The sequence below is a fragment of the Microcaecilia unicolor genome, chromosome 3, assembly GCF_901765095.1.
Source record: "Microcaecilia unicolor chromosome 3, aMicUni1.1, whole genome shotgun sequence".
Taxonomy (NCBI): Eukaryota; Metazoa; Chordata; class Amphibia; order Gymnophiona; family Siphonopidae; genus Microcaecilia; species Microcaecilia unicolor.
This window is the reverse complement of record NC_044033.1, coordinates 3,803,974-3,831,690: the sequence shown is the minus strand read 5'-3', so window position 1 is coordinate 3,831,690 and position 27,717 is coordinate 3,803,974. Positions and strand designations below refer to the sequence as shown.

The 27,717-nt window shown below is 46.2% G+C and overlaps 1 protein-coding gene across 1 annotated transcript in view; it reads left to right on the top strand.

Moving 5' to 3' along the window:
• Positions 1 to 27,717, top strand: part of ENAH (ENAH actin regulator) — a 273,492-nt gene that overhangs the window by 220,649 nt on the left and 25,126 nt on the right. Inside the window, exons 10-11 of the mRNA XM_030195712.1 lie at positions 14,686 to 14,752; positions 20,422 to 20,500. Of these exons, the coding sequence (XP_030051572.1) occupies positions 14,686 to 14,752; positions 20,422 to 20,500 (146 nt within the window). The remainder of the gene's footprint in view (positions 1 to 14,685; positions 14,753 to 20,421; positions 20,501 to 27,717) is intronic.

The following is a 27,717-nucleotide window of genomic DNA, read 5'->3' as shown; positions in this document are numbered from 1 at the left end:
AATGGTAACGGAATTCAAACATGCGTGGGATATGCATAAAGGAATCCTGTGCAGAAGGAATGGATCCTCAGAAGCTTAGCCGAAATTGGGTGGCGGAGTAGGTGAGAGGAGGGGTTGGTGGTTGGGAGGCGAGGATAGTGGAGGGCAGACTAATACCGTCTGTGCCAGAGCCGGTGATGGGAGGCGGGACTGGTGGTTGGGAGGCGGGAAGTACTGCTGCGCAGACTTGTACGGTCTGTGCCCTGAATAAGGCAGGTACAAATCAAGGTAAGGTTTACACATATGTTTGTCTTGTTGGGCAGACTGGATGGACCGTGCAGGTCTTTTTCTGCCGTCATCTACTATGTTACTATGTTACAAATAGGTTAGCCCTTTCCCTGCCTTACGCGACCCCCGATGTGGAAGTAGACAAATATGCAAGCCCTGTCCCTGTCTTTGCCCACGCTGTGGATGCAGGCACATAGGTTCGCCCTTTCCCTGCCTTTCCCACGCTACTGATCCTGTGGAGTTGGAAATTTGCCTCTTTCACTGTTGCCTCCAACTTTCCTCACAGCGTTAAAAAAAAAAAAAAAAATTGCATCGCGCTTTGGTGCTGTGATCCAAGAAAAGAGGTTTTCTTCTGATTGTGCAGCGTGACCGGAGCTCGGAGACTCGGTCTGGTGAGGTAAGAGCATTTTGTAGCTCCTCCGGGGAGGGCCCGCGTTTGGGACGATTTTGGCGCAAATCCACCATTTTGAATTTCCACCGCTTTCGGTGATGGCTGCTGAGAAAGTTAAGCGCTGTTCCGTTTGTGGCAAGCGCAGATCTGCAGCAGGGCTCTGTAAGAGGTGCTTTTCAGACAGTAGAGCCGGCCCGAGCATAGTGAGCGATGTTCCTTCCTGCTCCGTGGAGCTGGCAGCGGGCACCATTTTGGAACAGCATGGCACGACCCCCACTGAGGTGGAGGGGTTTGAGCCTGGAGGGGCGCCTCATGTGGAGGCTGATTTAAAAAAGCTGTTTTCCCCGGACTGGAACCAGGAGGCCAGGGTGAGCCATTTTCCCCTGAATTTGTTTTATTGCTGCATAATGCATACCTGTTAAAAAGAGCTATTCCGCAGGGGTCCCCTGCCCCCCTGCTTTCTGTATACCCTCCAGTGGAGTCTGGCCTTGGATTACCGGCAGGCGCATTTTCCCCTGACAGATGGCCGCAAGAGAAGCGCTGAAGGGTGGATTCCCCTTCAGAGAGTGGCGCCCCCCCCCCCCCCCCCCCGTGATCGGGATGTGAGGGATCGGGGTGTGAGGACTCTGAGGGGTCTGGCAGGCCTTCGTGGTCTGGAGAGCCAGAAGAAGGTGCAGGATTGCCACCGGATCAAGATGATCCTTCCACGGTGAGGATTTTCCACCGCGATGAGCTGCCAGCGCTTATTACTGATGCCTTGCAGGTCCTCTCTATAGAAGACTGTGGGAGTACTGAGACCTCCTCCGGTAATCCAAGGATGGCAAGTACTAAGAAGCCTGCTCGAGCCTTTCCTTTGCATGACTCCATCCAAGAGCTTATCACGGCTCAATGGGCTGACCACGAGAGGCCTTTGAAAGTCGCCAGGGCTATGGGGCAATTATACCCTCTGAGAAGCATTTGGCGCGCATAGCAGTGCCTAAAGTGGATGCCCTGGTCATGGCTGTGACAAAGAAAACTACCCTCCCAGTGGAAGGAGGAGTTGCCCTGAAGGACATGCAGGACCGTCGCCTGGAGGCAGCTATGAAACGGTCCTTTGAAATTTCAGGCCTATCCTTACGGGCGTCTGCATGCAGCTGCTACGATACCAGAGCCTGCCTCACTTGGTTACAACAGGCAGTGGAACAGCCCGGAGATGGAGCGGTGCCTTGGGCGAGAGCGCACCTGTGACCTCTGCAGTGTTCCCTGCTTCAATGGTAGTCTCCAATATCTCAGGATTATCAAAGCAGACTCACGTGGCTCCCTGCGGCCCGGCTCAGTATGGAGTGGTGGATCTCAGACAGCATGCTGCAGCGAGGAATGCCACTAGCACTCCCCGATTGGCGCCTGGTGGTAACAGATGCCAGCCTGAAGGGCTGGGGTGCACATTGCCGGGGAAGGCATGCCCAGGGTCTTTGGACACCCGAGGAGTCGGAGTGGTCCATTAATTGCTTGGAGTTGAAAGCGATTTTCCAGGCGCTTCTGGCCTTTCAATTGACCTTGCAAGGATTGGCTGTCAGAGTTCTGTCGGACAACACGACAGCAATAGCCTACATAAATCGCCAAGGAGGCACTCAGTGCATAGCACTAGCAGCGCAGGCTGCGCAGATTTGCCACTGGGCCGAGCTTCATCTGCAGTTTCTGTCAGCAGCTCATATTGCAGGTCAGAGCAACGTGCAAGCCAATTATCTGAGCAGGAATCAGATCGACCCAGCGGAGTGGGAACTTGCAGACGAAGTATTCCTGCAGATATGTGCCAAATGGGGAAAGCCCGTAATGGATCTTATGACGTCAAGCACAAATGCCAAAGTCCCGTGCTTCTACAGCAGACGGAGAGATCCTCGCTCGGCAGGGTTGGATACCTTGGCTCAACCCTGTCCTCAGGGCCTCTTGTATGTGTTCTCTCCGTGGCCCTTGATAGGATTCGGCTACACCAAGGAGAGGTGGTTCTCATTGCCCCGGATTGGCCCAGCAGGCCATGGTATGCGGACCTCCGTCGGATGCTGGTAGAGGATCCCCTGCCGTTACCTCCTGAGAAGAGATGTAGTGATTAGGTGCCGAAGGCGACATTGAAGAGGTGGGCTTTGAGCAATGATTTGAAGATGGGTAGGGAGGGGGCCCGGCGTATGGGCTCAGGGAGTTTGTTCCAAGCATGGGGTGAGGCGAGGCAGAAAGGGCGAAGCCTAGAGTTGGCGGTGGTGGAGAAGGGTACTGAAAGGAGGGATTTGTCTTGAGAGCAGAGGTTACGGGTAGGGACGTAAGGGGAGATGAGGGTAGAGAGGTAAGGAGGTGCTGCAGATCAAGTGCATTTGTAGGTGAGTAGGAGAAGCTTGAACTGTATTCGGTATCTGATCGGAAGCCAGTGAAGTGACTTGAGGAGAGGGGTGATATGAGTATATCGGTTAAGGCGGAAGATAAGACGTGCGGCAGAGTTCTGAATGGACTGAAGGGGGGATAGATGGCTAAGTGGGAGGCCGGTGAGGAGTAGGTTGCAGTAGTCAAGGCAAGAGGTAATGAGAGAGTGGATGAGAGTTCTGGTGGTGTGCTCGGAGAGGAAGGGGCGAATTTTGCTAATGTTATAGAGGAAGAAGCGACAGGTCTTGGCTATCTGCTGGATATGCGCAGAGAAGGAGAGGGAGGAATCGAAGATGACATCGAGGTTGCGAGCAGATGAGACGGGGACGATGAGGGTGTTATCAACTGAGATAGAGAATGAAGGGAGAGGAGAAGTGGGTTTGGGTGGGAAAACAATAAGTTCAGTCTTGGCCATGTTCAGTTTCAGGTGGCGGTTGGACATCCAGGCAGCAATGTCGGATAAGCAGGCCGATACCTTGGCCTGCGTTTCCGCAGTGATTTCTGGTGTGGAGAGATAAAGCTGGGTGTCGTTAGCATAAAGATGATAGTGGAAACCATGAGAAGAGATCAGGGAGCCTAAGGAAGAGGTGTAGATTGAAAAAAGAAGGGGCCCAAGGACAGATCCCTGAGGAACTCCAACAGAGAGCGGGATAGGGGAGGAGGACGAACCATGAGAGTGTACTCTGAAGGTACGATGGGAGAGATAAGAGGAGAACCAGGAGAGGACAGAGCCCTGGAACCCAAAGGAGGACAGTGTGTCAAGAAGTAGGTTGTGATTGACAGTGTCAAAAGCGACGGATAGGTCGAGGAGGATGAGAATGGAGTAGTGACCTTTGGATTTGGCGAGGAACAGGTCATTGCAGACCTTAGATTGTGCCGTTTCTGTCGAGTGTGTAGGGGGTGAAAGCCGGATTGAAGCGGATCAAGGATGGCATGAGTGGAGAGAAAATCAATGCAGCGGCTGTGAATGGCGCGTTCAAGTATCTTGGAGAGGAAGGGTAGGAGGGAAATGGGGCGGTAGTTGGAGGGACAGGTAGGGTCAAGTGATGGTTTTTTGAGGAGTGGTGTGACCACAGCATGCTTGAAGGTGTCCAGGACAGTTGCAGTGGAGAGAGAGAGAGGTTGAGGATATGACAGATGGTGGGGGTGATAGTAGCAGTGATGGTGATAAGTAAGTTGGTGGTGGATTTCGAGATGGAGAGGAGATGGGCGGTTTCCTCTTCGGTGATAGCAGGAAAAGAGGAGAAGGAGGCCTGGGTAGGTTGGTTGAGAGAGTGGGTTATAGGATGAAGAGGAGGAGAAGGTTTGGTGGTGAATTCGAGGTTGATCTTCTGGACCTTGTCACGGAAGTAGTCGGCCAGAGATTGAGGAGAGAGTGAGGGGGGGTGGGAGCGGAGGGCACTTTGAGGAGGGAGTTGAGGGTGGTGAAGAGACGACGTGGGTTAGAGCTGAGGGAATTAGTCAGTTGGGTGTAATAGTCCTGTTTAGCGAGGAATAGGGAGGATTGGAAGGAGGATAGCATGAATTTGAAGTGAATGAAGTCAGTATGGGCGCGAGATTTCCTCCAGAGACGTTCAGCCGAACGGTCGCAGGAGCGAAGATAACGGGTGCAAGGGGTCAGCCAGGGCTGGGGATTGGTACGCCTTGTGGGACGGGAGATGGACGGTGCAAGGGTGTCTAGAGCAGAGGAGAGAGTGGCATTGTAAGTGGAGACAGCTATGTCAACAGATTTGGAGGACATGATGGAAGGGAGGAGATCAGAGATACTAGAGGATAAGGTGGGGGGAGTCAACAGCCTGGAGATTTCTGGACGTAGTAGTTAGTGTTGGGTGAGATTGAGGGGGAGGGTGCTGAAGTGTGAATGTGATTAGGTGATGGTCAGAGATAGGAAGAGCTGAAACGCAGAAATTGGAGGGTGAGCAAATAGAAGAGAGGACGAGATCAAGACAGTGGCCAGATTTGTGTGTAGGGGTAGTGGGGCTCAGTTGGAGGTTGAAGGAGGAGGTAAGAGTGAGGAACTGAGAAACATATGAGTCGGATGGATTATCAGTGTGAATGTTGAAGTCACCAAGAATGAGGGATGGGGATGAGGGCTCAAGAAAAACGGAGAGCCAGGCATCGAAGTCGGTAAGGAAGGAAGGGAGGGATTTATCAGGGGGGCGGTAGATGACTGCAACTCTGAGTGGCAGTGGGTGGAATAGACGGATGGAGTGAACTTCAAAGGATGAGAAGCAGTGAGACTATTTTCCTGCCCTCCTTTTCTAAAGAGGAGTTTCCAGAAGCCTATGGGCAGTTGCACCTCCTGGATGTGCGAAGGGCTGTGTTGCAATATCTGCGCATGTCAAATGCCTTCAGGACCTCTGACCATCTTTTTGTTCTTTTGTCAGGTCCGTGCAGAGGGTCTCCAGCACCTAAGGCCACTATAGCCCATTGGCTCAAAGAAGCTATCTTTTCACCATATCTGCTATCTGGCCGGCCTCCGCCTGAAGCCTTGAAGGCACATTCCACAAGAGCGATTTCTTCTTCTTGGGCTGAAACTGGAGGACTTCTAAGCTCTCGTTTGGCCGACATTACAGGCTGGATGTGGCTGCCAGGAGAGACGCACATTTTGGAGTACAAGTGCTGGCGCGTGTTGTGGCTTGTTCCCACCCTATCTAGGGATTGCTTTGATACATCCCACTCGTAATGGATTCATCTGCTTGATGACAAGGAAGGGAAAACTAGGTTCTTACCTTGGTAATTTTCTTTCCTTTAGTCATAGCAGATGAATCCATGAGCCCTCCCTCAGTGATTCATTGATGTTGATCTATGTTCAGTTTTTCCTGTAGATATGTTCCCTCATTGGGAGAAGTTGGAAAACAGTCTTCAGGATTTCTGTTCAGTTACAGAAGGATGAGTTCATTCCCTCCAGGAGGATGAGTTCATTCCCTCCTTTGAATTATAGCTCCAGTTTTGGGGCGTTCATCCGCTGTGAGGAAAGTTCATGTTATGCTTTGCAGTGTAACATTGCTTTGGAGGCTTCAAATACTGAAGAGGCAGATGGAGCTAGCTGGCCATGAGGCACTATGGTTTTTCAGTGCTCTCTATCTCCCCCTGCTGGTTGATGGACACAACCCACTCATAATGGATTCATCTGCTATGACTAAAGGAAAGAAAATTACCAAGGTAAGAACCTAATTTTCCCTTATGCGTTGGGTGAAGAAAAAGTTTCTCCGATTTGTTTTAAATTTACTACACTATAGTTTCATCACATGTCCTAGTCCTAGTATTTTTGGAAAGCGTGAACAGACGCTTCACATCCACCTGTTCCACTCCACTCATTATTTTATATACCTCTATCATGTCTCCCCTCAGCCGTCTCTTCTCCAAGCTGAAAAGCCCTAGCCTCCTTAGTCTTTCTTCATAGGGAAGCCATCCCATCCGCACTATCATTTTAGTCGCCCTTCGCTGCACCTTTTCCAATTCTACTATATCTTTTTTTGAGATGCGGCGACCAGAATTGAACACAATACTCAAGGTGCGGTCGCACCATGGAGCGATACAACGGCATTATAACATCCTCACACCTATTTTCCATACCTTTCCTAATAATACCCAACATTCTATTTGCTTTCCTAGCCGCAGCAGCACACTGAGCAGAAGGTTTCAGTGTATTATCGACGACGACACCCAGATCCCTTTCTTGGTCCGTAACTCCTAACGTGGAACCTTGCAGGACGTAGCTATAATTCGGGTTCTTTTTTCCCACATGCATCACCTTGCACTTGCTCACATTAAACGTCATCTGCCATTTAGCCGCCCAGTCTCGTAAGGTCCTTCTATAATTTTTCACAATCCTGTCGTGAGTTAACGACTTTGAATAACTTTGTGTCATCAGCAAATTTAATTACCTCGCTAGTTACTCCCATCTCTAAATCATTTATAAATATATTAAAAAGCAGTGGTCCTAGCACAGACCCCTGAGGAACCTCACTAACTACCCTTCTCCATTGTAAATACTGCCCATTTAACCCCACTCTCTGTTTCCTATCCTTCAACCAGTTTTTAATCCACAATAGGACATTTCCTCCTATCCCATGACCCTCCAATTTTCTCTGTAGCCTTTCATCAGGTAACTTGTCAAACGCCTTTTGAAAATCCAGGTAAAAAGTATTAATCCTTTTTACCCCAATATTGACTGGATAAATGTTACATTACTGCTGAGGAGGTAAAATTCGTAGATGTAATAAATGAGTGCTTCTTGGAGCAACTGGTCCAAGAACTGACAAGAGGGGGACCTATTTTGGATCTAATCCTTAGTGGAATGCAGGGCATAATACAAGAGGTAATGGTTTTGGATTTGCTGGGAAACATTGATCATAACATGGTCAAATTTGAGCTGATATCTGGAGTGAAGTAACTAAAGAAATCTACTGTAGCAGCATTTAATTTTTGAAAGGATAACTACAACAAAATAAGGAAAATGGTTAAAAAGAAGCTAAAAGGATCAGCTTTAAAGTTTAGGATTTTAAATCAGGCATGGAAGTTGTTTAAAACTTACCATCGTGGAAGCACAAACCAGATGCGTTCAGCATATTAACAAAGGTGGAAAGAAGAGCAATCAACAGCCAGCGTGGTTAAAAGGTGACGTGAAAGAGGCTATTGGAGTCAAAACAGCGTCCCTCAAAGAATGGAAAAAGGATCTGAATGAAGAAACTAAGAAGCAACATAAGCAGTGTCGAGCTAGATGCAAAGCATTGGTAAAGATGGCCAAAAAAGAATATGAAGAACTTGCCACGAAGACAAAAACTCACAATAATACCTTTTTCATCAGAAGTAGAAAGCCTGCGAGGGAATCTGTGGGACAGTTAGATCATAAAGGAGTAAAAGGGGCACTCGGAGGACAAGGCCCTTGTGGAGAGATGGAATGAATTCTTTGCTTTGATCTTTACCGGAGATGATGTTAAGACATTTACCTGGTCCGGAAATGGTTTTCAAGGATGACGATACAGAGGCACTGAAAGAAATAAACCATAGGTGTCTGAACAGGAGGAACCACAGTTGCCACGGCACCCCCAAAAATTTCATACTGCTCCCTCCCGGTGATTTGGCAGCACCACCCCTTCCAAAGCCCTGTGATCCAGCAGTGCCCCCCCCCCCCCCCCAACCCGGTCTACCTTTTAAATAAGCACCTCCCTTCTCTAGCAATGGCCCACAGCATTTAGTGAGTATCTCAGGCGCACAGCCTTGAACTTTCTTTCACTCTGCCACATCCCAATAGGCGCCCGGTATAAGAGGCTCCCCTGCTGTGCTCTGAGGGATTTAAATTGTTGATTTACCTCCATCCTCACAGCAGGAGCTGCAGTGAAAGCCCTTTAGCCTTTTGTAAGCAGTTGTAGAAATTGGTTTATGGTTTAATTTGTTTACCTTACTGCTGGGAGAGCAGGGGGGGGAGGTTGGCTGGAGGTGTCCTGTGTTGCCAGGGAGATATTTAACGAGGATGACTTCCTGACCTGCACTGAGGACAGATAGCAACAGAATCAGATATTGGGCCAGCATGATCAGAAAAAGTCACCAGACAACAAAAGTAGAAAAGATCATTTTATTTTCATTATAGTGTTTGGAATATGTCCGCTTTGAGAATCAGGTGCTCAACATTAAAAGTTTATATTTATTTACTTATTTATGGCATTTTATCCCACATTAAACATGAATTAGGGTGTTTTGTGGCTCTACATGAGAATTGTGATGCTATGATCCCTTGTTTCATATTGTTGACGGTCTGCATTTTCCGTATGGGTGGTATATTGGTGTATTAGGTTCTGCCCAGTGTAATATTTATGGTACAGTAAGGTTCTGAGTGTCTTTTTGCACAAAGTTGTGCATAGTGTTTTGCAGTTGAGCGATTGTGCTTAGAATATGCTTTCAGCGACCACTTTATTCTTTGACATATGATACATATCTAATATCTAAATTTAATAAAAGGTATTAATTGTGACTTTTTTATTTATTTTTTCTGTGTTATCAGACAATTATGGATTTAAGCTCCACCCCTAGCCCCACCCCTAACCCCGACCCCTTTCGCCTCCCCAAACAGTTGGGCCACCGACCGTCTATGCACATCCCACCTTTGATGTAATTTCCTGTTTCCGCAGGGGATAAACATGGCAAAGTGAAAACTCCATGCATGGCGCAGGCAGCTTTAGATACTCAGTAATGCTGTTGGCCGCTTCAGTGGTAGGAAAAATAATGGAGTCGCTGCTGAAAGGAAGGATAGTTAACTTTCTAGAAGCCAACGGGTTACAGGATCCGAGACAACATGGCTTTACCAAAGGAAAATCCTGCCGAACAAAGCTCATTGACTTCTTTGAATGTGTGGCCAAAGTCCTGAGTCTGCCCCCCTTCAACCTCAGTTCATGTCCCTAGTTCTACCGCCTTCCCGTCTCCGAAAAAGGTTCATTTGTGGATTAATACCTTTCAAATATTTGAACTTCTGTATCACGTCACCCCTGTTTCGCCTTTCCTCCAAGGTATACATGTTCAGGTCTGCAAGTCTCTCCTCGTACGGTTTGCAATGCAAATCCCATACCATTTTTGTAGCTTTTCTTTGCACTGCTTCCCTAACTCCCCTAACTCTTCCTTTTCCTAAGCGATCCCACGTGCTTATCCCATGCCTTTTTAAATTCTGAAACAGTCCTCGACTCCACCACCCTTTCTGTGAATTAGTACTTCCTTAGATTAATCCTAAGCCTATTCCCTCTTAACTTGGTCATATGCCCCCTCATTCCAGAGCTCTCCTTCTTTTGAAAAAGGCTCTCTTTGTAGACAGTCCCTGGTTCAGTCCCTGTGTTAGGCCCTATATGCCATGTCAGTTGGGGCTGTGGATACTGGGGAGGCCGTATTTGAAGCCCTTGGAGGGGGGGAGAACCATAATCACTATGAAGGGCAAAATATGGTGGCCAGATTAGTCCATGGGAAAGGGTTCTGGCAGGAGTCTTTAATGAATGGCTCCTGGCTTCAGGACGCCTGTTGCAATTACTAGTCTAGGTGAATCTATTAAAAGTAGGGTAAATGTGAATGGAGGCTTATGATGCCAGAATCCTAATACTGGTTACAACTGAACTGGAAGAGAAAAAGTGAAGGCAGAGCTGCTGGGCCAAAAAGTGTAGAAGTAGGGCTGTACATTTAACAATAACGTGTTAAAAATTGTAACACCCGTTAATGACAGTCTTGCTTTCATCCAGCATTCCTCTGTTTTTTTCCCCACCCTAAGTTTTCTGCTGCTTCTCTCATCTGTTCCAAGCCTCTTTCTGTAGTGTCCCACCTCCTCTGACAGAGCTTACTGTTTCCGGGCGGGGCACTATAGATAGAGGCTTGGAGCGGAGAGAGAAGCAGCATGGTTCACCGCTGCAGGTCAGAAGGCCTGGTGTCAGGGAAAAAGGAGGGAGAGAGAGAGAGATGCACATCACATGGGGGGGGGGGGGGGGGGCTCAACACACCCCTGGAAGTTCCAGTTTTCCTCACCTCCTCTCTAAAACTGCACATCAGTGCAAGCACGTGCATAGTCCCCCCCTCCCTTTCTCGGCGCTGATCGGAAGCAGAAGGAAAGAGTGACTCACTTCAGGTCACAACACTGCTCGGTGGCTTTGGCGCTAGAGGTAAAATTTGAACCACGTGCTTCAAACTTTACATTTCACGCCAAAGCCGCAGAGGAGGGTGCTGTGACCTGACATGAGCTGCTGTTCCTTTCTGCTTCTGATCGGGGGGGGGGGGGGGGGGGGGGTTGTCGAGGGATCAAGATGCAAGTGTGCTATGTAGGGAGGAAGAGGTGAATATCTATGCACCGGGGGAGGGGGGAACAGCAAAAAGTGGTTGTGTGCCTACAGTAGGGGCAGGGGAGAGTAAAATGTGGCTGTCTGCATGCTGGGGGGGGGGGGGAATGCTGGGTTTCTGTGTGCTTTGGGAGAAGGAGAGAGCTGGGTGTCTGTGCTTTGGGGGAAGGGAGCGCTGGGTTTGAGGAGGGACGGGGACAGCACTGGGTGTCTGTGTTGTTTGGGGGGAAGGGATGGAGTGAGAGAGAGCACTGGGGGGGGGGGGGTGTATGTGTGCTGGAGTGCAGGAACTGGGGAGGGATGTGCAGATAGAGGAGAGAGAAGTCCGGAGACAGGTATGAGGGTTTGTGGAATAGAGTGCTTCAGGGGAGGGGGAGAGATATGCAGATTGGCGGGGGGGGGGGGGGGGGGGGTTGTTTGAGAGGGATAGATGCTGGAAATAGGGGATGGAAAAAATCAAGGGAGGTGGTGACTGTGGAATGGACGGGAGGAAAGGGAAGAAATGTGACCCTTGGAGAGGAAGAGGGTATGGGGAAGGGAGAGAAGAGATGGAAACTAGATAGATTTGAGAAGGAAGAAGAAAATGGAAGAAAGTTGAATGGATTTAGGGCAGGAAGTAAAGGAGAAGAAAACAAAGAAATAGTGAATAGACAAGAGGCCCTAGAAAGAGAGTTCAGAGCACAGAACTGTGCTGGTAGGACAGGGTAGCAGAACCAGAGAGAGGGAATGAGGTGATTACAAAGATAAAATCACCAGACAGCAAAAGTAAGATAAATGATTTTATTTTTAGTCAGTTTTGAGAATTTACCTGACTCTTCGTCCCCCTTTCCCTCTCTGTTCCCCCCCAATTGTACCTACCATACATGTACCTCATTCTACCACAATATCACTTTGTATTCATTCATATCATGCAATTGTTCAGACCGGAATCAGGTAACGCCGTTAACGGTTATATGTAACATTGAGCCTGCAAAAAGGTGGGGAAATGTGGGATACAAATGTAACTAATAATAATAAATACTTTACCAGGTGCTCACACCTCGAGAGATTCAGAACAGATTACATAGTGAAGAGGACATCAGTATTATATGAGTAATGGGTTCACAGGCGGTTAAGATAATGGCAGATTACATAGTGAAGAGCAGGTTACATAGTGAGAACAGCATAAGTATTACATAGTGAGGTTTATATACAGTTTAGACATCCGGCATTTTGCGTGGTGCTGATGTCTACCAGCTAGATGTGAGTGCATCGCAGAATACCAAGTATAGGAACCAGGTTGGTTTGATTACGTATGAAAAGGTTTTGACTATTGCATAGATACAGGGAGGACATTCTAGGTTGGCTTTGGACTGATTTCGGTTGACAGTCATGGAAGCAGCTTTAGGAGAGTTCGGCAATACGGGCTTTGCAGAATTGGGAGTAGCAGTTGATGTTGTTTATTGGTGCCGGCAGTGAGTTCCAGAATTTGGCAGCTTGGTAGGAAAAGAGGTTTGAGAGAGGTCTCTTGAGGCAAAATTCTTTGTAGAATGAGAAGGAGGGTTTGAGAGTTTCTTGTCCCATAGCCTGAGCGTAAAGGGAACATGTATTGGGGCACGTAGCCCTGGAAAAAGTTTGTAGACAAAACAGCAGCGTTTGAAGATAATCCTGGCCTCTATAGGCAGCCAGTTGAGCTGAGCGTATAGATGAGAGAGCCTGTTGAATTTCTTTAGTTTGTATATAAGTCTTATGGCTGTGTTTTTGTGTTGTTTGAACTTTGTGTATTAGATTTTTATGGCTGTTTAGGCATAATCAGAGATTTACTACGAGTCTGAAGTGTTCTTGCATAAATTATTTTCTTCGTCTGAGTCTATGCAGGTTTTAACTGTCCTATTTACCTGTGTTTCCCAGGATAGGTTCTGGTCTGTTGTGATGTTCAGGATATCGAGGGAGGGTTCAGGTTTGTAGGGTAGGTTGTTTATTGTGAAGGAGCTGTTTTGTCTGATAGCTGTGTTATGACCTGCCAGGAGGAATTTTGTTTTTTTTCACAGTTTAGTTTTAATTGGTTTTGGTCATCCAGACTGTGATTAGATCGATACAATCTTCTGTGCGTTGTTTTATTGAGTGTATGTTGTCATTGGTTAGAATTAGTATGTCATCCGCATATATAAATACTTGGAAGTCCACTGTTTCCAGGGCTTGGCCCAGGGAGGACATCAGGAGGCTATATAGAACGGGAGAGAGCGGTGAGCCCTGGGGAACTCTACTATCTGCAGTCTTGCTTTCTGAATATGATCAATTTATTCTGACCAGATATGATCTGTATGTTAGGAAACCACAGAACCATTTAAGTACATGACCAGTTATACCAGTGTTTAGGATTGTTAGTAGTAGAAGTTAGTGGTTTACCACATCAAAGGCACTGGAAAGGTTGAACTGCCTGTTGAGTGCTTTCTTTCCCTTTGCTCAAAGGGTATTTATGTCATGTATTGGTGTACATAGGGTGGGCTTGGTGCTGAAATTGGCTCAGAAGCCCGATTGTGAAGTGTGTAGTATATTGAATCTCTCCAAATATTCCATTAGTTGTATGGTGACTATGCCTTCCATTAGCTTTATCAGGAACGGTGAGGATGCTATAGGACGGTAGTTGTTCACATTGGCCCTGGGTTCATGTTTGTTTTTCAATATGGGGGTAAGGATAATGTTCCCCATAGATCGTGGGAAGGAACCTCTGGACAGAGAGTCGGTCAACCAGTTATATAGTATGGATTTGAATTTTGAAGAGGCACAGCTCTTGAGGTTTGTTGGGCATACGTTTAGACGGGAGTGGGATTTGGAGAATTTCCCAATTAGTTCTGACCCATTTGATGGTGTGGAAGTTGTTCCACATTATATCAGTTGGTTATTGGGTCGTGTAGTAGTTATGTATTCATTGTCAATATTTTTACTGAATTTTGCTCTAATTTTGTTGATTTTTCTGTCGGAAATATAGGGCCAGTTCTGATGTTAAAGTAGGTTCCTGAGTCGTGGTGGTGATTTTATCCACATTTGTTAGATTAACTATTGAGAAAAGACATTTGGTGTTGGCGGTGTCGTCTGCAATCAGTTTGGAGTAGTAAATTTTTTTTTTTTTTTTTGCATTTACTAGTTTGGCTTTGTATCTGGATGCTGATTTTCTCCAGTTTAGTCTGTCACGGTTTTGTCTTTTTTTCCAGATTCTCTCCAGGAGTCTGCATGTTTTCTTTAGCAGTAGGAGTTCCACGTTGAACCATTTGTTCTTACTAGCCTTTGAATTTTCTTTTATTTTCATGGGGGCCATACTATCTAGAATATTCTCAGAGATGATCTTATTCCAGTCTTGTAGTGTATCATATCTTGAGTAGTAGTCATCTGTATACTCCCAGAATTTTGTACCTTACCATCTACCTTTCCTCTGGTGTAGTATTTTATTTTGATGGTGTGGCTAAATTTTCGGGTGTTGAGATCTAGTAGGAAGTGATCTGACCAGACCAATCTATCTATATATTACAATGTACAGGAGGAAATGTGAGGGATTGCTTTATGCGATTAATCGTGCAATTAAAATTTTTGATCGATGTACAGTCCTAGTTAGGATATTAAACTATAGATCAAATTAAGAGGTTGAAGATGAAAAAGACCAGATTGGCCAATCCAGCCTGCCAAATTCCTCTGCTCAGTCTTACATCAGATTACCCTATGTTTTTTTTTACCTGAACTCCAACCTCAAGGTCCCCTACCCCTATTTTTTAGATAAATATATTGCTTATGCCATAACAATAAAATTATGCTGCTGCTTGTTTTTTGTTTTTTTCTTTTCTTCTGAAGAGCCAACAAGAAAACCTTGGGAAAGAACAAATACAATGAATGGCAGTAAATCACCTGTTATTTCCAGGTAAAGTCCTATAATGCAAGTAGTTTAGAATTACCAGAGTGTTTTCCCTTTAAAGTACCAGTGAAGCTTTGCCATTTAACAGATATCTTCTTCACAGGTGTTGACTGTACAGATAATATATGTATTGATTCCAGTGTTTGGATGATATAAACACATGGTGAATCTTTGTTGTACTTGAGCTGCATGTGTGATCACAATCCAAGGTTTGTTTTGAAGTACCAAGGATCTGCAAAGGATTATAGTATATTAATCTATGGTAAAAATCTTTAATATTTTCAACTACAGTACGTTCTTGTTTACAGTATAGTAGTAGAGTGAAATGTGCACTGAAGGGAAGTAAAGTTACTTTTACTTCTCTCCTTTCATCTTCAGTGGTTAGAAGTAGAAGTTAAATGTAACTTGCATTTCTAACTATTGAAGTGATAATCAAAACTGGAAACCCAGAGATCCTCTGCCCCTATAGCCTGCAACCCACTGACCAGTCTCCAATCTAGATGCCCCACAGCACTCCCTATACACTGATGTCCTTGTAGTATGGCTCCTTTAGCTTCCTTGTTGAGGGTCATTAGGGTTAGTAGGTTAGTTCAGAAGAGTGGTAGGTAATAGGAAGTGGATTTATTGGAGGAGGGAGAGTGGCTTAGTAGATGGGTAGGCTACAGTGTATAGATGTGAAGCTATCTCCAGCTATTGAAGCTAAAAGGGGCACAGACAATGGCATATCCAATCAAGGTGTGTGTGTTGGGTATGCGCACCCCCTGTCAGTCTCTCCCTTTCTAGCCTAGCCCTGCACAGATCTGCAATTCTCCAAGGCTACAATTACTAGGTGGATGAAGGCCACAATTTCGTCTGCCTGTCTTTTGGTAGGCATGCAGCCTCCGGGAACCTTTGGTGTTCATTCCAGCAGAGGAGTGGCAATGACCTGAGTGGGATGGCCCAGGGATGCTGGATTGAAACTGAAGCAAGGTGGTCCATGAATGGTTTGGACAAGGATCTTAAGAAGGATATTTGTAAAAATTCTGTTCGCCGAGGAGATTATATACTTTTTCCCAGTGATGCCACACTGCAGAGTACCAAAGCAGAAGTGGCCCAAGAAGGTCTCCTGATCAGGTGGCAGAAAACTAGAGCTGTCTTGACAGCCCACATTGCAGGAGTGGCATATGTTGGATAGAGGCTGACCAAAACCAGTGCTTTTGGTTCTAGCCAAAATACAGTGTTCTGTTTCGGTCAGAACTGACGCCGCCTCCCCCGGGCAGAAGGCGGGTCCCTATGGGCTGCCCAACCACCTGTAGGCCCTCTTAAGAAACCCTGTTAGTCTAGTGGCCTCTCTGGGGGCAGGAACAAACTCCACTTTCCTTCCAGTGCTGCTAGTCAGTCAAAATGACTGCCATGGGAGGTCCTGGCAACCATTTTGAGATTGCTCCTTCATCAATATGAAGAAAACATTGCCTTATATTGGAGTATACGCAGTTGAAGCTAGTTACCACCCTGATGCAGAGCCAGTGCTTGAAACGTGATTTCGTTGGTGTCATTGGCTTCTTTTAAGCTACAGCTGGATGTGCATCTGCTATTTCAACAACATTATTTTGATACTCAGCACTATATAGTTCATGTTTTTAAGTTCTGCTTCCCTGGAATATGTTAGGGTGTAAAGGTGGTTTCAGGAATTATATTCTTTTTTTTTTAATTTATCTTTATTAACAGCAATACAAGACATACTTGTACAGTTGTCATGTGCATAACATTACAGTGGATACGAATGCAGGATAACACAGGATTAAGTGCTCCAATCCATGGAGAAATACTGGTTCATTGTCTTATGCTCGCATTGCAATTTTTCCTTTAATCCCCCTACTTATAAATTCTACACAACCCCTCCCCAAAAGGAACAATATAAACCCCCATATCCAACAATATCAAAGCACTCATCTAACAAAACTGCATACATCCTCCCCCCCCCCCCCCCCCCCCCCCCCCCCCCCCGCCTGCGGGTGGCCATGTGTACTCATTGTGTTAACATTAAATGTCAAGGGGCCGTGCCCTCTCCAAAAACCGTTGCCATACTGCTGCATATTATTTATTTTCTATGTTGAGTGAATGCCTGTACATTGAGTTTTCATATTGGCCAATTTCTAGTGCCTTTGCCAACCAACTCTTATATGGTCCAAAACACCAGAATGGGGTTTTTTTTTTTTTTTTTGCTGCCAACACTGCTAAGTACAAGAATCGCCTCTGCGGCTGAGACAACCCCTGCTCTATCAGCTCTGATTGGTCCCCCAGCAGCAATATTCTAAGAGTGCTTTATCCTTTCAGGTCTTTCATGTCCTTGATATTTGACTTCATACAGAAGGATTTAGAAGCAGTTAATATTAAATTCCATGGCAGCAATCTCCTGCTGTTCAGGGTTGGTTTGGAGAGGCTACTGGCAGCATACCAACATATTTTGTGGTCCCTGCCCCCATTTTATAAGGGCTGTCTGGTTCTTATTGTCTTGATGTTGCCTCTTTTCAGACCTGTATGGGTAGTGCCCTTCAAGGATCTTTCTTCAAAGTCAGCATCTCTGGTGTCAATTTGTTTGACAAGGAGAAACTCTAAATTAAAGGCCCTTTCTTGTAATGTCTAGCATGAGGGTTTTCATCCAGACTGTACCTTTTGTTCCTTCCTAAAGTGGTCTCCCTATTTCACATGAATTATGTGGTGTCATCGGCAGCCTTCAAGAGAGGGGATTGTGAAAATTTCAGGGAACTTCATCTTCTAGACAGGTGTGGGGTTCTCCTGCATTATCTAAAAATTGCAAATACTTTTCAGAAGCTCTATTGTTTTGTTTTGTTTTTCAGTGGCTAAAATGGTTGGGGTCAATAGCTTGTTGGATAAAGAAAGCAAGGTTCTGCGTAGATCTCCATGGGGTTAGTAGTCTTTATAAGGTTCCAGGTTCATTCAGCAAGGGCACAAGCCACTGCTGAGGTGGAATATTGCCTGAATCCTTCTACAGATATCTACAGAGTAGCCATTTAGGCTTCCTTGCATTCCTTCACTAAGTATTACCTCCTTGATGTGCAGGCCAGACACACCAGATTTGGGACGAACATACTTGAGGATATGCTTGTCAGGATCCCACCCAGGTATAACTCTTGCAACTGGACTGATCTGGAGGGACAAAGATAGAGAGAATAATTTAGTCATTATGTTCCTCAGGCTTTGGAGATTGGTTATTATTGGGTTCTGTGGGTTTATTACTTTTTCTATATTTATATCTTGCCTTAGACCAAGGCAGGTTACATCAAAAACGTGCATAAAATCATTTCATACATGACAATAACATATTAACAGTCACCCCATCAAAATTCCTATATAATGAATAATCTTTAGAGATAACTACCTGATTAGCTTTCGAAGGTTGCCCTTCTTCGTCAGATCGGAAATAAGCAAATGTGGTAGCAGATAGTATATATCTGCTACCACATTTGCTTATTTCCGATCTGACGAAGAAGGGCAACCTTCGAAAGCTAATCAAGAAACGTATTAAGTTATGTCCAATAAAAAAAGGTATCATCTTATTTTCTTTTCCATGTTTTATTTTGTTTGATTTCTATTGATAACCTTTAAGAGTAGACTAACACGGCTACCACACCTCTCTACTTGAGATAACTGCCTAAAAAGTCCAGGATCATGCCTTAAGATAGGCTTTATAAAACAATAGGTTTTTAAATATTTCTTCAATCATTGCCTACTTGCACAGAGTCTCAAATGTCCAGGCAAACGGTTCCACATATTTGGTCCAGCGATTACATGTATCAGCAAAATAAGCTGTACTTACAGGAACACATAGTTGCTTTGCTACTTCAGAGCATGCATTGGCAGTACATTCACAAAATAACTTGGGATCATAGAATGCTGACAGCTGAAGACTACACTGGTTCCTATACAGAGTGGCACCAGCAAGATAATGGATCTCTCTCTATCTGCTGAGAGGGGACAGTACCTATTGCCTCTAAACTGATCTGAAAGAAAATAGTGGGTGATAAATGTTACCAGACACCAAATAAAGTGCAATTTAACATGAGTGAATTAAAAGAAAGTTAAACGAAAATGGACATTTTGAGACTGGTGCATTTTTTGAGTTCATGCACTCTTAATGGTGTATTCATTATTGCTACCCCACAGCATTTTACTGGAGCGACTACTACTACTTAACATTTGTAGAGCGCTACTAGGGTTACGCAGCGCTGTACAAAATAAACAAAAAGGTCCCTGCTCAAAGGAGCTTACAGTCTAAAGAACGAAATGTCAGGTTGGGGCAGTCTAGATTTCTTGGGTAGAGGTGTAGAGGTTAGGTGCCGAAGGCGACCTTGAAGAGGTGGGATTTAAGCAGAGATTTGAAGATGGGCAGGGAGGGGGCCTGGCTTATGGGCTCGGGGAGTTTGTTCCATGCGTGGGGTGAGGCGAGGCAGAAAGGGCGGAGCCTGGAGTTGGTGGTGGTGGAGAAGGGTACTGAAAGGAGGGATTGGTCTTGAGAGCGGAGGTTACGGGTAGGAACGGTAAGGGGCGATGAGGGTTGAGAGGTAAGGAGGGGCTGCAGATCGAGTACATTTGTAGGTTAGTAGCAGAAGCTTGAATTGAATGCGGTAACTGATCGGAAGCCAATGAAGTGACTTGAGGAGAGGAGTGATATGAGTGTATCGGTTCAGGCGGAAGATAAGACATGCAGCAGAGTTCTGAACGGACTGAAGGGGGGATAGGTGGCTAAGTGGGAGACCAGTGAGGAGTAGGTTGCAGTAGTCAAGGCGAGAGGTAACGAGAGAGTGGATGAGAGTTCGGGTGGTGTGCTCAGAGAGGAAAGGGCGGATTTTGCTAATGTTATAGAGGAAGAAACGACAGGTCTTGGCTATCTGCTGGATATGCGCAGAGAAGGAGAGGGAGGAGTCGAAGATGACACCGAGGTTGCGGGCAGAAGAGACAGGGACGATGAGGGTGTTATCAACCGAAATAGAGAGTGGAGGTAGAGGAGAAGTGGGTTTGGGTGGGAAGACAAGAAGTTCGGTCTTGGCCATGTTCAGTTTCAGGTGGCGGTTGGACATCCAGGCAGCAATGTCTGATAAGCAGGCCGATACTTTGGCCTGGGTGTCTGCAGTGATTTCTGGTGTGGAGAGATAAAGCTGGGTGTCGTCAGCATAGAGATGATATTGGAAGCCATGAGACGAGATCAGGGAGCCCAGGGAAGAGGTGTAGATAGAGAAAAGAAGGGGTCCAAGGACAGAACCCTGAGGGACTCCAACAGAGAGAGGGATAGGGGTGGAGGAAGAACCATGAGAGTGTACTCTGAAGGTACGATGGGAGAGATAAGAGGAGAACCAGGAGAGGACAGAGCCCTGGAACCCAAGGACAGAGCTTATTGCTTACTATTTGAAAGTATTAACAAGAAAAATTTAAAGTGACGTTATTACACAGCTCCACCTAATTCCCATATTTAAAAAAGTAAGGTTCTGCACCTATCCCAGGTATGCTGTCTGTTGTCAGCTTGTGACTCTATGTGCAGCTATCTATATTGGTTTGCAGTTTTAGATTTAGTCATTTATAGTAGAATGATTTTTTTTCTTATTAAGGAAAGTGTGTAGTTCTGCATTTTTGAACATATGAATAAAAATGATTTTAACTTTTTCTATTTTGTACAGACCAAAATCTTCACCAGCTGGGCAGCCCAGTGCCAATGGAGTACAGTCTGAAGGTTTAGACTATGACAGACTGAAGCAGGTATAGAAGTTGAAACTCTGAAAATGTGAACATTCTGCACCTGTTTTCTTTCATTAAATTTGCTAGTGACAGTTCTGGAATGCAAGTTTTTGCAGTCAACAAGCAGGATTGATCGGGCACAAGTGGGTGACGACATTTGATGGTACTTGGACAGAATAGCGCTCCCGGACCTCAGAACTATTGTAAAGTTCTGAGTATGCATGGCTTTTCCTGCACAGTGGTCTTCAGTCCCTTGATTTTTTTTTTTACTGTTCTGCTGTAAGGATGCAAAAACAAAGATCTTCTGTAATTTCACAAAGTGTCCCATAGTCTTTGTACTTTTTGAAAGAGTAAACAATCGATTCATGTTTACCCATTCCACTCCATTCAGGATTTTATAGAAGTCAATCATATCTCCCCTAGAGCTGTCTCTAGATGAATGAGCACATCACAATACCACAGAAATTTCTACTACTAGAGAATAACCTGTGATTTCTTTTCCAGACAGCCTCAAGTGGTTCAGTGTTGCACCTTTTCTAAGCCTTGGTAGTGAGAAAGGGAGCAAGTGAAACAGGCCACACCTGCACAACTAAAGCAACTTTATTGACTGTTCTCTTCTCCCAACCACCAGCCCCGCCTCCCACCACCGGCTCTGACACAGACCGTATAAGTCTGCCCAGCACTATCCCCACCTCCCAACCACCAGCCCTGCCTCCCACCACCGGCTAAGCTTCTGGGGATCCCTTCCTTCTGAGCAGGATTCCTTTATGTTTATCCCACGTATGTTTGAATTCCGTTACCGTTTTCCTCTCCACCACCTCCCGTGGGAGAGCATTCCAAGCATCCACCACTCTCTCCGTGAAAAAATACTTCCTGACATTTTTCTTGAGTCTGCCCCCCTTCACTCTCATATCATGTCCTCTAGTTCTACCGCCTTCCCATCTCAGGAATATACATCACTCCTCCACATACAGTCAGAACTGTCTTATAATATCTGCTTGTTATATTACTATCATGTTTTCTCATTATCATGTTACCCAAGATTCTTCTGTAACACTAAATGCCTATTTTCTAATATATTTCCTCCATTCATGATGTATTGTAAGCCACATTGAGCCTGCAAAAAGGTGGGAAAATGTGGGATACAAATGCAATAAATAAAAAAAATAATTAAAATCCTATCTACAGGAGGCCAAGTAGACTTCCTCCTTCAGCATTGGGAACAGATGACAACAGATTCCTGGGTTCTCACCATCATAAGCAAGGTATCTTTGAAGGATATCGCTAAAACAGGGGAAGATGGGGAATCCTCATAGTGAGGTTGCAATAAAGGCAATAGTAGACCATGTGTCTTTAACTAAAGAGAAGATAGACTTGAAAGATTTTAAATTATCACTGTGAACTACCGAGCCAGTTGTTAATAAGAATAAAAAAATATTGTTTAAAGTGTTTGTACGCAAATGCTAGAAGCCTGAAAAATAAGATGGGCGAATATATTGCACTAAATGAAAAGATAGATGGATATAATAGGCATGTGTAAGAACTGGTGGAAAGAAGATAACCAGTGGGACACTCATTCCAGGTTACAAATTATATCGCAGTGATGGGGTGGATAAAATTGATGGAAGGGGTAGCATTATACCTTAGAGGGCCTTTCAAGCCACTTTGCTTTTAGTAAAACTACATTTTGAAAATGACTGTTAGTATGCTTTTGAGTCAGTTATCCTGCACAGCTAAATATTTGTTCAACAACTGCACTGGCCTTGCATTAACATAGTAAATGACAGCAGATAAAGACCCGAACAGTCCATCCAGTCTGCCCAACAAGATAAACTCATTTTACATGGTATGTGATACTTCATATGTATACCCGAGTTTGATTTGTCCTTGCCATTCTCAGTGCACAGAGTGTAGAAGTCTGCCCAGCACTCTTCTTGTACTAAAAGTTCTGAAGCTAATATCAAAGCCCCTTAAAATTTACACTCCAGCCCATCCCTGTCTATTCAGTTACAATCAGGGCGTAGACTGTAGAAGTCTGCCCAGCACTGGTTTTGCTGCCCAATTACCAGCGTTGCCACCCAATCTCTGCTAAGATTCCATGGATCCATTCCTTCTAAACAAGATTCCTTTGTGTTTATCCCAAAGTTCTGGAATTCAGAACTTGTTTGAATTCCATTACCGTTTTCATCTCCACCAGGGCATTCCACGTAACTACCACCCTTTCTGTGAAAAAATACTTACTGACATTACTCCTGAGTCTGCCCCCTTCAACCTCAATTCATGTTCTCTAGTTCTACCACCTTCCCGTATCCGGAAAAGGTTTGTTTGCGGATTAATACCTTTCAAATATTTGAACGACTGTTTCATGTTGCCCCTGATTCTCCTTTCCTCCAAGTTATACATGTTCAGGTCAGGTTGTCTCTCGTATGGTTTGCAATGCAAATCTCATACATAAATACATACATACATACGTAAGTATTGCCACAGTGGGACAGACCAAAGGTCCATCAAGCCCAGCATCCTGTTTCCAACAGTGGCCAATCCAGGTCACAAATACCAAAAGTTCAAAACATTTTATGCTGCTTATCCCAGAAATAGGCAGTGGATTTTTCCCCAAGTTGGCTAGCATCCTGCTTCCAATTCTGTTATGAAAAAAACCCGGAATCTCCTAATCATCAAAGTGAATCCATCAAATCTGAGCAACATCAGCGACCTTGGCCCTCCTGAAATCTGCTTTGTTTGCTACCATATGCAGAGCTGTGACTTGGTCCTCACCTTTGTCCATTTCCCACTACTGCTTGGAACAGTCTGCAATCATTGTATTTGGTCATGCTGTGTTGGCCAAGCTCGTCTTTGTAACAGTGACATTACTACTACTACTACTTCTCATTTCTAAAGCGCTACTAGGCGTACGCTGTGCTGTACACTTGAACATGAAGAGACAGTCCCTGCTCGACAGAGCTTACAATCTAATTAGGACAGACAGAACAAACAAGAGATAAGGGAATATTAAAGTGAGGATGATAAAATAAGGGTTCTGAACAAGTGAATAAGGGTTAGGAGTTAAAAACAGCATCAAAAAGGTGGGCTTTTAGCTTAGATTTGAAGACGGCCAGAGATGGAGCTTGACGTACCGGCTCAGGAAGTCTATTCCAGGCATATGGTGCAGCAAGATAAAAGGAACGGAGTCTGGAGTTATCAGTGGAGGAGAAGGATGCAGATAAGAGAGATTTACCCAGTGAACGGAGTTCCCTAGAGAAACGACAGGTTTCAGCAGTCTGCTGAATATGTGCAGAGAAGGAGAGGGAGACATCAGCATATTTGTCTGCTGGCTACTCCTAGACAATAGACAAATTATGACTAAGTAGCCCTAAGCTTGGGAGTCAAAGCACATAAGAGTCGCCCACTTGTGTGCCTGACTCAATCCTTTTTATCAGTGGGGGGAGGGGGCAATGTTTCTTACCTGTAAGTGATGTCTATAAATAGCATGATTGATTTATTGATAAAACACACAGTCCCTATCACCTCACCAAAAGTTGCAGTAGTTCTTGAGCTATGGAAGTAACTGAGGGACTCAGAAGATTGCTGTGTGTAGGAAGGGCCTCACATGCTCAGAACTTTACACTAGTTCTGATTTCCATTCTGCTGCCATTGGATGACATCACCCACTTGTGTGCCTAATCATTCCTGTTGTCTGCAGAAAACTTCTCTTACAAGTGAAAGTATTATGCTGTCACATCTGTATTAATTAGGCACTTGTGCACTGCTAACTAAACTTCGTATGAATCCATTTGCTGTAGAAAGACATGTATGTTTATTTACTGTATATTTACACATCAAAATGGTTTACAAGAAAGTGAAAACACAAAGTAGGAGACAGAAAAATGTGAATATACCAGCACAGAAGAAAAAAGTTCAGACAAGTGAGATCACCAGTTTGATCACCTTTCTGCATCAGGTAGTTGTGTCACTCATAAAATGCATGAGTTAATTTATGCAGTACCGTGCCTTTGTATTTATCATAGCATGTTCCATGCCAGATATAAGAGCTTCTTTCATATTTCCCATGTCTGAAAAATCCCTTGTATAATAGTTTTAATTATAACAAAGAACCTTGATTGCCTACTGGTTAGATTAATGGCCTGGAAACTAATAGATTTAGCTTCAAATTCTTCCCCTGCAATTGACAGTTGTAACTTTGAATGCATCACTTTCTTCTATCAAGTACCAACCTAGAAGTTTTTTTAACTTGAAATTTTTATTGAATGTTTTCTACATGCCATCATACTATTAAACCATTACATGTACAATAGCTTATCTATCAGTCACATTTTTTTCCAGTATATTGCTTTAACCTACAGATTTTTCCACTAACCACTAACCAAAGTGCTTTAGTGGCATTAATTGTTATAATTTTAGTGAGCACGAGTGTTGTAGTGTAATTCACTAACTAATATAGCAAAACATCATCTCAACCTGTTAATTTCAAACTCTTCCCTTTGAGCAATTCCCTCCAATTATGCTCCCCCCTATACATAAGTACATAAGTAATGCCACACTGGGAAAAGACCAAGGGTCCATCGAGCCCAGCATCCTGTCCACAACAGAGGCCAATCCAGGCCAAGGGCACCTGGCAAGCTTCCCAAACGTATATTTCCCTGCTTATCTATTCACCTCCCTCTCCCAGGATGTGAGATATGTATTCTCCGAGGACAAGCAGGCTGCTTGTTCTCACGACTGGGTTGACGTCCTCGGCAGCCCCCTCCATCGGAAAGTTTACTAGCAAAGGCCTTTGCTAGTCCTCGCGCGCCCATGCGCACCGCGCATGCGCGGCCGTCTTCCCGCCCGAAACCGGCTCGAGCCGGCCAGTCTTCTTTCGTCCGCGCTCGGTACGGTCGTGTTACGCCGTTCGTGCCCCAGAGAGTCGACCTCGCGCGTCCTTTTCGACGTGTTTTTTGCTGTTTTTTCCTTGGAAAAGTTCGGGAAGCGCTCCGGTAGTGTTCCGGAAGACCCTTTCGGGTTTTCTGCCCTTCCCGTATTTCTCAGTTTTTGCCCCGTAAGTTTTCTTTCGTTGTCGGGGTAGGCCTCTTTTGGCCTCGGTCGAGATTTTTCTCCTTCTAAATTTTGGTGCTTCAATTTTCGCCATTTCGGCTTTTGATTTCGCCCATGACATCGAAGCCTTCCAGCGGCTTCAAGAAGTGCACCCAGTGCGCCCGGGTAATCTCGCTCACTGATAGGCACTCTGCGTGTCTTCAGTGTCTAGGGGCCCAGCACCGCCCTCAGAACTGCAGTCTGTGTTCCCTGTTACAAAGGCGGACTCAGGTAGCGAGATTAGCCCAGTGGAACGTTTTGTTCTCGGGCTCTTCGTCGGCATCGGCACCGGAGGCATCGAGTGCATCGACGTCGTCAGCGTCCGGACCATCTTCCTTGGCTGCCGCTCCATCGACTGCATCGAGGCATCGAACCTCTGCATCGGCGCCGAGGCATCGGGCGACTGCATCGACGTCGGTGGTACCGAGACTTCGTCTGCTAATGTCGTCGGACGGAGGTGCATCGTCAGGAGTGCAGGTGAGGGCTGTCCATTCCCCTGCTGGTGGCGGTGAGCCTTCGGGTGGGTCTCCTACCCTGAGGGCTCCTGCGGTACAGCCCCCCCGGGATCGACCCTCTTCGGTCTCGGCCCCGAGGAAGCGACGGATGGATTCTACGTCCTCCTCGTCGGTGCCGGGGAGCTCCGGTGACATGCTTCGGAAGAAGTCGAAGAAGCATCGACACCGGTCTCCTCCCCATGTCGGCACCGAGAGCTCTGGGTCGCCGAGGGATTCGGCACCCAGCAGGCATCGGCGCCGAGAGGACCGCTCACCCTCTGTTCAGGAGGTGTCGATGCGCTCCACTCTGGACAGCCCGGAACAGCCTCCTCGCCCGGAACAGGTTCTGACGTCGACGCCTGCATCGACCTCTCAGCCTTTCTCTGCAGCCGCTCTAAACGAGAGCCTCCGGGCCGTTCTCCCAGAGATTCTGGGAGAGCTGTTGCGCCCTACCCCTCCGGTACCGGCGGTGCTTGCGCCTCCGGTACCGTTGAGCGTGGCGCCGGCTGGCCCATCGCCCGGGTTGAGGTCCCCGACGTTGGTACCGCGTGCGGTGCCGACAGCGGCCACCTCCCAGGAAGGCTCCCCGACTACGTCGGCGGAGGGAGCTTCGCCGATGCGGGCGAGGGAGTCTACCTCTCGACGCCCCCACCGTGGACGGAGTTCCACCGAGTCAAGTAGGGCGAGGTTGCAGACGCAGGTTCGTGAACTTGTGTCTGACACCGAGGGTGAGGCCTCGTGGGAGGAAGAGGAGGACCCCAGATATTTCTCTGACGAGGAGTCTGAGGGTCTTCCTTCTGATCCCACTCCCTCTCCTGAGAGACAGCTTTCTCCTCCCGAGAGTCTGTCTTTTGCTTCCTTTGTCCGGGAGATGTCTACGGCCATCCCTTTCCCGGTGGTTGTGGAGGACGAGCCCAGGGCTGAAATGTTTGAGCTCCTGGACTATCCTTCTCCACCTAAGGAAGCGTCCACTGTTCCCTTGCACCATGTCCTAAAAAAGACATTGCTTGCGAACTGGACCAAGCCACTAAGTAATCCCCACATTCCCAAGAAGATTGAGTCCCAGTACCGGATCCATAGGGACCCAGAGCTGATGCGTACTCAGTTGCCTCATGACTCTGGAGTTGTGGATCTGGCCCTAACGAAGGCTAAGAGTTCTAGGGAGCATGCTTCGGCGCCCCCGGGCAAAGACCCTAGAACCTTAGACTCCTTTGGGAGGAAGGCCTACCATTCTTCTATGCTCGTGGCCAAGATCCAGTCTTACCAGCTCTACACGAGCATACACATGCGGAACAATGTGCGGCAGTTGGCGGGCTTGGTTGATGCTCTTCCCCCTGAGCAAGCCAAGCCTTTTCAGGAGGTGGTCAGGCAGCTGAAGGCGTGCAGAAAATTCCTGGCCAGAGGAGTTTATGACACTTTTGATGTTGCGTCCAGGGCCGCTGCTCAAGGTGTGGTGATGCGCAGGCTCTCATGGCTGCGTGCCGCCGACCTGGAGAATAGACTCCAGCAGCGGATTGCGGACTCGCCTTGCCGTGCGGACAACATTTTTGGAGAAAAAGTCGAGCAGGTGGTAGAGTCTCTCCACCAGCGGGACACCGCATTCGACAAGTTCTCCCGCCGGCAGCCTTCAGCCTCTACCTCTACAGGTAGACG